Below are 12,451 nucleotides of genomic sequence, written 5' to 3'. Positions count from 1 at the left end.
CACAATAGATCTGGTATAACATTTTAGGTCTTACTAATTACTAATCTATCAAAGATTCCCCAATGAGAGGCTCAAATGAGGCCCCCCCCCCCACCTCCCCAAGGAGCCTTCCCCTGGATGGTTCTATCTTAGTTTACAGAATGTGTTCTGGAGAGGACCTTGGGATCTGGGGCACACTGATCCCTGACTATGAAGCTTCTAAAATGTTTAGTCTCCTAGCTTGACAAACAAGTCTAAGAATGTAGGCAAAAAGCACTAAGAATACAGAAGTTATAAAAAGGTATAACAGGGGTTATACCTGAAAATATAAAAGAATATATAAATATATATATATTATATTAGTATATATATTATAATAGTTATATATATAATTATTATAATTATTATTAATATATGAAATATAAAAGACAAAAATCATGGCATCACAAGCACCCTTTTCTCTTTCAGGTACAGCCTTGATGTGATGTTCTTCTCCATCCTAATCAGGCCAGCTAGCAATGGAACATCCCTCTGTTGAAGTGTTTTTTGTAGGGTCATTGTGACTCAGAGTGCCACCTTCCTGTCAAAGCTATGGCCTTCTCAAGAACTAGGCTGAAAATGCTCGAAATAAAAACATGCAGCCGTAATATGGGAAGTCATTTTGACTAAAACAAAGTTTTCACATACAAAAATTATTCCAAATAAAATATTCTGTGTTTGGGATTACATTTTTTAAACATTTTGTTTTGCTTTACTTTTCAATAACTGGAAAACAAAGATGGGGTGGGTGGGACATGGTTTGCTTGGCTTTCATAAACAGAAAGAGAAATGCATCCAAGCAGAAAAAGAAGAAAATTTCTTAGTGAAATTCTAATTTTCATCATCTTTACTTTGGCTAATTAAATTTCTGCATTTGGATAACAATTGAGTAGCTAACAAGTATTCATACTAACTGTGCAACAGGCATCTCCAGAGCCTGAGAAGGACTCAGGGACAGGTGAAAGATGCTATCAGAGCTATATCACATTGTTCCTGGCAAAAGTGGCAGGTGGCTAGCTTGTGTTTGTCTATTGTGGTGTTTCAGTCTTCTTACTGCTGATTATTTATATCTATCTGTCAGAAGTTGAAATTGTTTTTAAACTGGACACGTACAAAAGCACAGGTTCTAGTGCCAAGGGAAAACTCTCTGAATCAGCTATCCAGCTAGAATAACTTATAATTTCTAAGATATTTTCTTTAATATGAGACTGAAGGATGATAAGGCCAATTCTGTTGCCCAAACAGTTACAGTGTAAGAGTTGAGATAGCCCTTAAAAATAGGATCATAGGATGGGTCCATTTCAGGCTGGACTTCTACCATACGTGTCTTACCCTGCCTCCCAAAGCCTACCAACTCATCACTGAAAAATTTGTCACCCACTTCATGGTTTTGACCATACATAAAGCTGGCTGAGTCAATGAGAACAGCCTGAAAATGGTATTGGAGGATCTGTAGGTGACAATCTAGGAATAGAAGTTGACTGTAAAAACCTAATGAACAGAGAATTTGTCAGCAGAATTAATATCCTCTGCTCTGCCGGTCTTTGAACACGGTCTGGTTCTGCTGATTTCTAATGTGGAGTTACCAAAGCTTGTCTGTAGACCCACACAACCCATTGAGAAGCTGAAATCTGCAAACCCATCAGCTCAGTACTACTTGCAAGGTTTCAATACACAACGCCAGCTCTTGTTTAAGTTTTCACTCCAAAATACAAACAGGATCTCTGTTCGGAACAGCAGTGATAACAAAACCAAGTTCCTTTACCACTTGTCCTCATTGCATGCATGGGTCGCGGAGCCATGGTTTCGGGTGCTGCTAGGCCAGCTGCTGGATGGATGGTATGCCTGTGATTACTAGGGCTGCAAAACCAAGGCTTCCTCACGTTGGTATTTGTGAAAACCTTTAAACCCATTTCCTATGGGAGAGAAACCAAAGATGTTTTTCTGTTACTGAATCCTGTTGAGGTTTACACAGCAGACCTGACATTGGCATTTTACTGCCTCAAAATGGAAAAGTTGTTATTGTGTGTGGATTGGACATTGAGATGATCCCCTGATCCTTGGGTCTGAGTGCCTGGGTGGCTCAGAGAGACAAAAGGATATATCCCATCTGTTTCTAGGACACTGGTTCCAGTCCAATTTCAGCCTAGGGGTCAGGATTAGCCAGGAAGTAGATATACAGTTTTCCCTCTGGAATGAAATGTCTGTGGCTACAATGCAGCTCAAGGACATACCGATTTATTCAAAGTAACTATAACGGCATGGGATCATTTACTTCCAATTAGAACCTCACCTCAAGTCAGCCTCAAAGCTTTTCCTGTAAGAAAACTTCGAGGCTGATCCCTTTTCTACCAAGTGGGAAGCATATCTGGCATGACGAGTAAAGCTTATGACCCTCACTGAATGTGCCTCCGGATAGAAAGAAGTGTCAGATCATTCAGATGAACAAACCCTTCCCTTGTTAGGTTGCATGATGCCACAGAAGGCTAAAGCATTCTCAGTCATTCTCCCACCCCACTCCCTAACCATGCCAGGGGGCTATACCTTTAGGATGCTGTAAGTGTCCTCTTCATTCACCCCCATTACTGGAACATAGGTGATCCCATCCCGAACTATTGGCTCCACAGTCATGCAATTCCACATGGGCTCCTCCAAGGGTGCGTTTGAAGCATAGATATAGCCATGGAGTTCCTTCACTGGAAGTAAGTCATACACCTTGGAAGAAAGAGACAGAGTATTTGGCATTTTAGTGCCCATTGTTGCGAAGCACAGCTGAGGGAGTTCAATGCAAGCACCGTAACAGTCACATCACCAGCACATACAGTCACATTGCCATGGTCCTCCCTGTGCTGGGAGCAGTAAGAGTTTGGGAATCAAAAAAGGGATCCAAATTTGGAGATACTGCCTCTTTTTTTATGCTCTGCATGTTACTCTGGTTATTATGGCTCAAATATGTAAAAAATTACATTGGCCAAACCATCTGTAACACTTTGTCCCTACTCAGGGATTGTCATTTTCAGCTTGGCAAAAGACAAATAAACTCTTTGACACTTCCAGATGCTACCACAAAAAAATTAATCCATGGATGAGGAGAATAACTGAAAAATTATCATCAAACACAAAACAGTGTTTGGCTCTGGCCAAGACAAGCAGGCCCCTTAAAAGAGCTTTCTAATTCCCATCCATAAAATCACACAAACCCCTTAAGAATCAACTGCTGCCCAGTTCTCATCTTTTTGCCCACTGGAGGAAGATGAGAAGCAGCACAGGGGAGCATCCCTGTGTCAGCTCTGACAAGAGGGACTGTTCCCTGTCTCCACTCCAGCACCAGGCTGTGCTTGCTCTGACCAGGCTCCAACTTGTTCCACAGACCAAGAACTTACAGAGGTGGGTGACAGGTCAGCTTCTGGCTTCATGAGGAGAACACTCTTGTCCACAGCACGCACAGCACAGAGGGAGTTCGGGGAGGCTTGGAACTGCAAGTGAGCATCTGAGGAAGGCAGGCCTTCCGAAGGGGAGAAGCTTAAGTCCACCTGTAACCACAGGAAAAGCTATGTCACAGATGCCCAATTCTCACAGGTCCTTTTCTTCCAGCTGAGTGCATTCAGTTCTAACTTTACAAGGTCCCCATATCCATGCACACCTCCTTCTATACTTCATCTGTGCTACTGTTCCAGCAGTGCCAGGGTAATCACCACCAAGAGTTCTTGGCAACTTCAAGCATCACAATTGCTCATAAAACTCGTAAGGTGGTTTCAGGTTTTATGGTCACTGTGAATGTGATGAGGCAATCCCACATAGGGGCTAGATGTGATCAGTCAGTGGAGCATGTCCTTGAACCAGGAGCAGTCACTGTACTGCACCCAGAAACTGTATGTGGAGAGAAAACCAGCTTGCAAAGATCTTGCTTCGCAGATTCTTTGGTAACATGACGAGCAGCGATGCCCTGGAGAAATATTGCAGTAATCTGCTGGGTGGTAACGATTCTGAAGAGCTCACCTGCTGGCTAGGCCTTCCAGACTCCTGTGCCTTCTCCAAAACCTAACTCACAACCCTAAGTACCCCCCGCCTACCTCTGCCCTGGAAGTTCTTGCTAGCAAAAGTTGTCACCACCATCTCACATGATTTTATAATAAGACAGCTGCCCTGCATAAATCTTCTCTCTCCTCAGCACTACAAATCCCCCCCGAGCATGCCAGGCTCAAAGCATCCTCAATGTGTTGCCTGACAAAGCAGTATCAGCTGCCAGTCTCCCTCATGTCCCAACCAGAACACAGCATGCCTTCTGCTGACACCTTCCACCTTTCCCAGGGTGGGATCTTGAGACTGCAAAAACAATATTCTTCAGGCAGAAAAAGGACTATAGCAAGCTTCTTACTAGGAAAACTGTTTAGCATGGAGATAGCCCTAAGACTGTCCTATGTGGTCTGACAACAGCTTTGGATCCAACATGCTTTCGGAGAGGAAAACAGTATCAACTAATGTAAATCATTTGACACTTGGCTTGCACCCGGACCTTCAAGAACTGCACAATATGAAACCTAATAAATGAAAAAAATTCGGGTGACCAAGCTCCTACAGTGACACAGGTCTCAAGAACTCATTCAGCTTTGATTTTAGGACAAGGGACTGTCTTCAGCACGGTCCTGTCTGGTATCTTTAAGTCCTGATGGGAATTTTTCAGGTTGTTCTCTTTTTCTTAGTCAGGACCATCTGTAGGATCAGCTTTGACCAGTTGCTGAGGAGGGTGTTATCAGTGTAGCCCCTGCTAGCACATTTTTTCATTCAGTTGATCCTCTCCAGGCTAGCACAAACCAACAAGCAGTGAAGCTACCTACAACAATTGATACATTGCTTGTCCAGTGTTAGTGCATCTAAAGAAATTAGCTCAACCAGGCTAAATAAGTGAGCTTGACCACATTGCAGTCTGGTGGCTGCTCCCTCAGGAAGGGGACACTTACCTTATTGTTGAAACATAATTCTGTGTAGAACTTGGCTGAATCAGCAATCACCTCCCTGCTGGGGACCGTGGTGTAGACAAGCACTTGGGCCACTGGAGCAATATCAGCTTGTACAGACAGCTGTAGTGAGAAGACACCATTGTCTAGCAAACAAAACAATGGGAAAAATTTAAGTTGCAAAAAACTTTCTCTTGGAGCAGCCAAAATTCTAGGTTTGACTTTATGCTGAACTTTATCCTAGACATTATGAAATTTCAGGCATCCAAGTGGGATGAATTGGTGCTCACAGAGATGTGTAAGTCTCCCTGTCTGACTGAAAAGCCTGTTTTCCAGTGCATAAGTATGCTGAATTTTGCTTCAGCTTCTAAAAACAGACCATCAGATGTATCTCCAAGGAGTACTGGAGCTCCAAAAAATGTTGTGTCAGGAGAAAGATAATGGCACAGGGGATTAGAGCAAATCTGTGAAAAGCCTAAAGGCAGAGAAAATAAAGGTCAAACTCTTCCCAGATCTTAGAGGACACGCAGATATCGATCCCTGCATTTACATGGATGCAGCATGTATGTCTGCCACAGTTGCCTAGCCCCCATAAGAGTGACAATTTGGTAGGGGAGAGGAACTCACCACTTTCCTGGTCCAAATCCAGAAAGTGAGTGCCTCCTCGTTTAATGTTTCCCTTGGCCATCACCTGAATGGAAGGAGAAACTTGGTTGTGACTGAAGTTTTGCATTAGCCAAACCTTTAAGTGGGGGACCCTGCAAGGAGAGTTACTGAGCTGTATGTCTGCTGTTCACACCCAGCTCTCTGCCTCCCTGTAGCACAGTCCCAGTGCTCGCCCAGAGGGCACAGGGACATCCTGACTTTTTTTACTCCCAACTCAGACCCTCCTTTTTGTTTCTAAAGAACATATGAAGGATGACGAGAAAGTGTTTAAAGCCTGCTGCCACAAACCACAACATCTACTTCCACCCCCCTATAATTGCCAGTGACTACCTCACTGTATGGCAGGTGCAAACTTACCAGGTAGTAAAAGGTGATTTTCTTCTGCTCTCCTACAGCCTCTGGAGTAAGGATATAATGTACTCGGATCTCTGTGGAAGAGCCACAGCTCAGTGGCTTGGACTTGGGCTCAATTTTGAGGAAGCTATTACTGGGAGAGTAAAAGCGCTTTAGCTGGAGATAACTTTCTCCATAACGTGGAACAACCCAGGAACGTTCATAGCAGAAGAGGTTTTGTTTATGAACTGCCTGGAAAAGGAGAAAATACATACATAGATCCTCAAACACAGGTGGCCAAACTGGAGACAAAAATCCATGGCCTAATATTAAAGTTTTAGTATTTTTTTGGTACTGAAGTAACAAGGAAGTCTACAAAATGCAAAAAAAAAAACCAACCCAACACATGAGTTTGGAAAGTGCAAGACAGGATGGTGGTATCTTTAGCAAATCATTGGGAATGATCTCACTCCCAGAGAAGCTGAAGTTTGTGTCAAACAAGCTGAATCATATCAGATTTTTGTTTACTATCAGGGTCACTTTAAGGGCCTTTTACACTAATGCCTTGCCCTCTCTAATATTCTATTTAGTCTAAACAGAAAAAAAGGCAATTTTCATTTCTTTCCGTATCATAGGCACTGAAGAAGGGATAGTGCTGTCCAGTTCAGATATTACCAGTGCCAAGATCAAGCTACAGATGCTATAGAAAAGGAGGACAATCTCCACCTAATAATTCAAAACCTTAATTGAATAGAAGTTTAGGAGCTGAGAGAGTCCACGTCCTCCTAAAGATGAGATCAAGGGGAAGACACTTCACATTTAGAAGGGCCCTATTTCAGCATTTGATGTGCCTCACGTGCCATTTTTTCTTTATCTTTCTCATTATACTTGGGAATTCTTGCCTTTTCTTTATCCTGCAAAAATCTGAAAACTTCAAGCATCTAGTAGTAACTTCTGGAAAATTTTTAACGGTTTTAGTCTGTGACAAGGGAATTGTAGGGAGAAGAACAAATATAATTCTAGACACAAATATCCTCCCCTAGTCCAGGATGTGATATTATGAGATATGCACATTACACAACAAATTGCATTTCCCACTAACTAAAAGATGCTCAGCAGCACCTGTTTGTCCTAGACAAACAAATTCTTCAACTGGGAGAGAATTTATGTGAATGGTTCACACTCTATTTACAGCAGGAAAAAGGAAACCTTTTAAAAGAGAAAAACAAAAACAAACAAAAAAGCCCCACAAAACAAAACAAACAAACAAAAAAACCAGGAGCTGTATGTAGAAAGTTGAAATGCTAAATTAAACTCCGAAAAATGCAGATGGGAGATAGACCCACCCTTGACTAGGTAGGGCTGGTGATTCCTTGGAGCAGAATGGACTATTAGGATCTCTTGATGTTTCTTCTAACCCCATATTGCAATTGCCAAGCAGAAATCAAATATTTACAAGATGTTTACAAAATATTTACAATTTGTGACCTGGAATCTCAGTTTGCTGTACAACTACTTCCACCAAACTGGTGTCAAGGCTCACACAAGGAACAAGGAACAATAATCTAACTGCTTTTGCATATATTGTAGAAACTTTAGAGCTTCCCTTCCAGCCCCGTGGGGTGCTTCATTACCTTCTTTGTCCTAAGGACTTACCCTAATTCCAACATTTTCAAAGGCCAACGTGGAAGTGTTTAGGGCAAACTCTGCTATGCCTTCTTCATTTGTTGTATAGTTTTCTTCCTGTCTTCCTTGAAAAGAAATTCTCACAGTCTCATTGGCAATTGGAGCATTAGACCCATCCAGAAGTTTCACCTGGAGGAGGAAAACCAGCGCAGTATAGGAGAGGAATGGCTGCCACCTGAACAGACTGGTAGAACACCACGATAAAGATGTTGGGTCCATGTCAGACAAGGAAGCCTCAACAGCACTTTACACACATCTGTTTCAGAGAGCTGTGGATACAAATATGGCTGCTAGCAAGAATTTTTCTTGCTTCTTTCCAGTCCCGTGAGATACTTTTCTCTCTCACAGAAGATATTTGTAGAGTTCTATAAACTATGAACACCTGCAACCTTGCAAAACTTTGCTTATGGTACAGAAGAAAAATATTTTGACAATGGATGTTTTAGGATTTTAGCCAATCATCCCATGGGGTGGCTGATCCTTTGACCAATTAGACTATGAAGAAAAAGGTCTATAAAAGAGTTGTAAAATAATTAAATCAATCAATCTTGCTGCACAATTCCTGCCTGTTGGATCTCTCTTCTCCTCCCTACCACTGCGGGATACCGTGATAGACAGCTGCAAACTTTCTGAATGCTTTTTCTTTGCCTCTTTCTTCTCTCCTCTCTGGGCCAGGGGAGTTGATGGGGAGATTGACATGTACTCACACCCCTGAGGCCTCCAATTAAACACATGACTGGTAGAAGCAGAATTTTAGTGGACAGAAGAGGCAGAAGCACAAGGGCAGAATGAGGGCTGTGCTCTCAGCTGCTGTTCCCCAGCTCGAGAGCTTTCAGAGGAAAGGAGACCCACAGGGATTAGCAGCACTGAGGTCCAGCATCCTTGCAGAGCTGGGGCATACATCTGACCAGAAGGTTCAGTAGCATCATTGATTGGCACTCATGGCATTCCATTCTCATGGTTTCCCTACCTGCCCAAAGAAGGGGACTCCTCGCTTGTAGTAGGTATCTGAAAGCGCAAACTCGATTCTGCTAATGGTGGTTGTGATCTCAGAGAAGCTTGTTCCAGTCAACTCCACTCCTGCAGAAAGAAGCATGAAGAACTAACTTGCCTCTGCCTGACCAGAATTCCTTTTACTCTAGGCCAACTCTCCTTTGCTGGACAAGCTATTTTGTTGGTGGTCCTGGACTAGAGGCAGGAAAACTCTAAGATTCCAGAATAGCAAGAGTCTGGTTTTGCCCCTCATTCCTACTGGGCAGGCCCCTCTGCTGCTCTCTCCTGGTCTCATTACATGGCTCTTTCATCCAGATGATTCATACCTGTATCCTCCTCTTTAATCTTGGCCTCTACATGGAGCTTATTCTCATATCCACTTCTCTTGAGCTGGAATAATTTGGTCTTTACCACTTTAGATATGCAACCATAGATGTCTGTCTGTTGGAGGAAAACAAACAAGACCATTATATTCTCATTTATACAATGCTTATTCATTGAATCCATCACTGTGTGTTGTTCTGAACTGAAAGAGAAGACCATAACCTCACAGATAGTCTACCTCTGTTGATGTTATCAAAACTGGAAAAAGACATAAATAACTTAGCAAAAAGCATACTGAGGTACTTACAGCAACATTAGAGTGAAAAGCTTGCAAACTAGATGATTTTTGTGTATGCTTGTGAAGTTTGAAGCTGCCAACACTTGGTACAAGTGCACAGGGAATTAGTCAATGTATGCCACATAAGAAATGTTTGTCAGGCATCAGGCATGTTAGAAAATAAAACTGCTTACTTAAAATGAGTAAGCCATATGAGCGATACACAAACCAAAGCCTGTGTATTTGTAGAAAGGAGATGACAGCTGGAAAAGTATTTCCAAAGCTTGCCACCTCTCTTCAGCAAATTCATGTACAATGCAAGTCTCCACAGAAGAGATGCCTGGAACAGAGGTTAGCACTACAGTGTTTCTATTTTCTTTTGACATGGATAACAACAGCAATGGCAGAAGCAGCTGTGGACATCAAGCTATAGCAGAGCCCAGGGACCATGAGAACATCTTCTGTTTGCTTTCTTCTCCTGGCATATTTCCACAATTGCTATTACTCCAACTTCTCTCAATTAAGCCAGTACTGTTGCACCTCTTTGTGCTCCAAACACCTTTCAGTTTTGCTCTTGCCAGTCTAAAAGGTGAAAAAAGTGATTTTTTTTTCTGTATGTCTTAATCACTGCTGCTAAACACGTATTTCTTTCCTTCTTGCCCAAAATGTTTCAGCCTTTCCCCTGGTTTCTGTTCCTTTCCTTTCTCTAACACGAGCTTCTGACCCCATACACTGTCTCCAGTGTAAGCCAAGTCCAACTCTGTTGTCATTGCTCATAGCTTTTCTATCTCACTTTGCTCTTATACTCTCTACACTCCAACTGAACTTTCTGCTATTTCTTTCATCTCTTCATTCTCCATCAGATTCTGGCTTCTACACACACTGCTCTTACTGCACAGACCTTCCTATTTTTACCTTTCACATTTCATCTTGCACCCAATCTTCTCCCATTCTTCAGCCCTCCTTAAAATACATGGATTTTCACAGAATTGTAGAATCACATAATGGTTTAGGTTGGAATGGGCCTTAAAGGCCATGTAAGTTCCAATTCCCCTGCCACAGGAAGGGCTACCTCCCAACAGACTAGGTTGCTCAAAGCCCTATCCAGCCTGGCCTTGAACACTTCCAGGGAGGGGGCATCTACAACTTCCCTGGGCAACATGTGCCAGTGCCTCACCACACTTTTACACTATGTTTGTACATACTCAGAGCAAGCCTGTGCCTACAAGGCATCCTCAACAAACCACACTTTCTCCTATCACTCTACCCACCAGAGTAATCATGACTGACCTGTCCAGAGAACTCCTCACACACTGCTTTACCCTCTTCACCATAGCAGGACACGGCTGCACGTTCGTACTTCCGGCAGACACGGAAGCTCACGAGGCCAGGAACAGGCTTCCCAAATGTGTATCTACCAGCAGGCAGGATTGAAAGGAAAACAGAGACATTAGGAATGCAAGAGGGATGTAGAAAAATTACAGGCTCATCCCAATGAAGCCAGGATTCTTTCCTAGAGCTGCCTCCAGGATACACAGGGTCATCACAGGAAATAAAAAGCAGAAAGGAATCTGGTACCATACGCTAATAATGATTTTGTTGAGTCCCCCTCATCCTGGAGAACATGTTACAAGCATCTACCCCACCACCCAGTTCTGATGGGACTGGTTTGTGTATGTATGAGCACCGGGTCTTTACTCTCACTCTTCAGCCCAAGCCATGGCTCTCCCTACAGGGTGTATGGAACATTGCAAGGCAGAATTCAGTGAAGTGGCCCAAAGGAAAGAGGGCAGCTGCATCCCTTAGAGTTTCTTCTCCACAACAACAAGCAGAAGACACAGTTAAAATATCATTCCTGAATAAATTGAACTAAAGACCTCTTCCCTAGCACTGTAGCTGGTGTGAAATCCTCAATGACTCAAAAAATATGCAAGAAACAATCTCCCAAAAAAACAGATCAAAAATATGTTTCCATATGTTACATACAAAGTGCATCAAACAGTAACTTTTGTCTAATAGTAGATATGGTCTGTTTGGTCCTGGGACCCCAAAAGGATTGAGAAATATAATAAAGTCTCATCTCTCAGTCTCCCGACTGAACTTTGAGCAGCAACTGAAGAAAAACACTGAAACCAAGCAGAACTTGAAAGAATGTCACTCACAGTCCACAAACAGTCACCTTCAGCTCCTCATCAAGAATGCTGATCACCTTGGGCATTTTCACTGTCACTTCGAATTTTGGCAGCACTGCAGCAGAACCAAAGGAAAACACAGATTATCTATAAACCTTTTACATCTAAATGGTCAGATTTTAGAGGCTTCTGTCACCTGCACATCCCACTGAAGTCACTGAAAACCCCTCAGCCAAGCAGTGTGCCAGGTAAGAGGGCAAGATTATTACACCAGCTACTGAGGTAGCTGTGTAGTAGTTATCAGTCCCACAGCAGTAGGATACAGTACCATAGAGAGATAAATCAATAGAAGTTTCCCACAAATATACAGAGCTGGGCCTGCAGCCTGGTCTCTGCATTTCCAAAGCATGTAGATCTTATTGATGTTCAAAACAGGAGGATACCCTGGCTTCTCCAGTGACACAGCACAGGGTGACATCCCATCCAAACCCAGCTGCAGGAGGGGAAGTGATGGTGACTGTTTTGGGACAACTAGGAGGGATTCAGGGCACAGGACAGAGCACAGTCTTGCAACTGGAAGAGGCCAAAGGAGTTCAAGACTCATCTTCCAGGACACCTCTCTGCTGCAGGAGCCAGATCATGTCAGACCATGTAAGAAGGACTGCAGCTGGCTTGCTGGGGTGGGAAGCTACGCTGGTTGTGATCATGTGCAGGTATGTACTGGGATACCAACCTTCTAGCCAAGGAGATGGAACTGGCATAGAGGTGAGAGCACCAAAGGGAGGTTAAGGCACTAAGGCATCACACAAGCTATGGGCTTAGCTTATGGGGGAGAAAAGGCAAGATCTTAATTTACAGCCTAGACAGCCTCAGCCTAGACCCAGACTTATGGCAGGAAAATTGACAGGTATGTAGCCAAATGGAGATGAGGCTGTGGCCTAAAAGCACCTCTGAAAGGAGGTAAGGCTTGTGGCTGTCAGCACAGATTGATCCAAGCACTTTGCTCCTCCTTGCTGAGGTGGGCGTTCAGAAGAGCTGCACTGCATGGTCTGGTGCTTAGGGAG

At 43.2% G+C, this 12,451-nt stretch overlaps 1 protein-coding gene across 1 annotated transcript in view; it reads right to left on the bottom strand.

Annotated features, from left to right (window-relative positions):
- Positions 1–12,451, bottom strand: part of A2M (alpha-2-macroglobulin) — a 31,419-nt gene that overhangs the window by 13,533 nt on the left and 5,435 nt on the right. The window contains exons 7-17 of the mRNA XM_048294286.1: positions 11,418–11,502; positions 10,546–10,669; positions 8,981–9,095; positions 8,632–8,741; positions 7,632–7,790; positions 6,000–6,227; positions 5,604–5,667; positions 4,980–5,122; positions 3,402–3,551; positions 2,563–2,733; positions 1,784–1,934 (exon numbers count right to left, since the gene is read on the bottom strand). Coding sequence (XP_048150243.1) covers positions 1,784–1,934; positions 2,563–2,733; positions 3,402–3,551; positions 4,980–5,122; positions 5,604–5,667; positions 6,000–6,227; positions 7,632–7,790; positions 8,632–8,741; positions 8,981–9,095; positions 10,546–10,669; positions 11,418–11,502 — 1,500 coding nt within the window. The remainder of the gene's footprint in view (positions 1–1,783; positions 1,935–2,562; positions 2,734–3,401; positions 3,552–4,979; positions 5,123–5,603; positions 5,668–5,999; positions 6,228–7,631; positions 7,791–8,631; positions 8,742–8,980; positions 9,096–10,545; positions 10,670–11,417; positions 11,503–12,451) is intronic.

This window comes from Corvus hawaiiensis, chromosome 2, assembly GCF_020740725.1.
Source record: "Corvus hawaiiensis isolate bCorHaw1 chromosome 2, bCorHaw1.pri.cur, whole genome shotgun sequence".
NCBI lineage: Eukaryota > Metazoa > Chordata > Aves > Passeriformes > Corvidae > Corvus > Corvus hawaiiensis.
The sequence above is the reverse complement of the archived record's forward strand: the minus strand, read 5'-3'. Positions and strand labels throughout refer to the sequence as shown.